The 536-nt window shown below is 56.7% G+C and overlaps 1 protein-coding gene across 1 annotated transcript in view; it reads left to right on the plus strand.

Moving 5' to 3' along the window:
- Positions 1-143: 143 nt before the first annotated feature.
- EMH_0040010 (uncharacterized protein) overlaps positions 144-536 on the plus strand; it is a gene marked incomplete at both ends in the record, with an annotated part of 699 nt that continues 306 nt past the window's right edge. The window contains one exon of the mRNA XM_013495457.1: positions 144-534. Within this exon, the coding sequence (XP_013350911.1) occupies positions 144-534 (391 nt within the window). The remainder of the gene's footprint in view (positions 535-536) is intronic.

Raw genomic sequence — 536 nt, forward strand, 5'->3', positions numbered from 1 at the left:
GGAGCAGCAGCAGCAGCAGCTGCTGCTGCAGCAGTACAGCAGCAACACCTGCTGCAGCTGAATCTTCTCTCTCTCTCTATCTCTTCTCCCCCTCTCAGAGATGGCGCAGCAGCAGCAGCAGCAGCAGCAGCAGCAGCAAGTCGATGGCATCGACTGGCCCGGCCTATACAGATGGTCTATCAAATACTGCGGTAACTCCAGCAGCAGCAGCAGCAGCAGCAGCAGCAACACAGCAGCAGCAGCAGCAGCAGCAGCACATGCACTCGCATCACCACACAAACAATAGAAGCAGAAGCAGTGGCAGCAGCAGCACGTGCTGCAGCAGCAACAGCAGCAGTAGCAGCACGAGCAGCAGCCACAGCAGCAGCAGCAGCAGCAGCAGCATATGCATCAGTATTAGCAGAAACAGCAATAGTAACAGCAGCACAAGCTGCAGCAGCAGCAGCAGCAGCAGCAGCAGCAGGATTAGCACTAACCACACATATAGCAGCACTGGCAGCAGCAACAGCAGTAGCAGTAGCAGCACTAGCAGCGGC

The sequence above is a fragment of the Eimeria mitis genome, genomic scaffold (genome assembly GCF_000499745.2).
Source record: "Eimeria mitis Houghton genomic scaffold, Emh_scaff1584, whole genome shotgun sequence".
Taxonomy (NCBI): Eukaryota; Apicomplexa; class Conoidasida; order Eucoccidiorida; family Eimeriidae; genus Eimeria; species Eimeria mitis.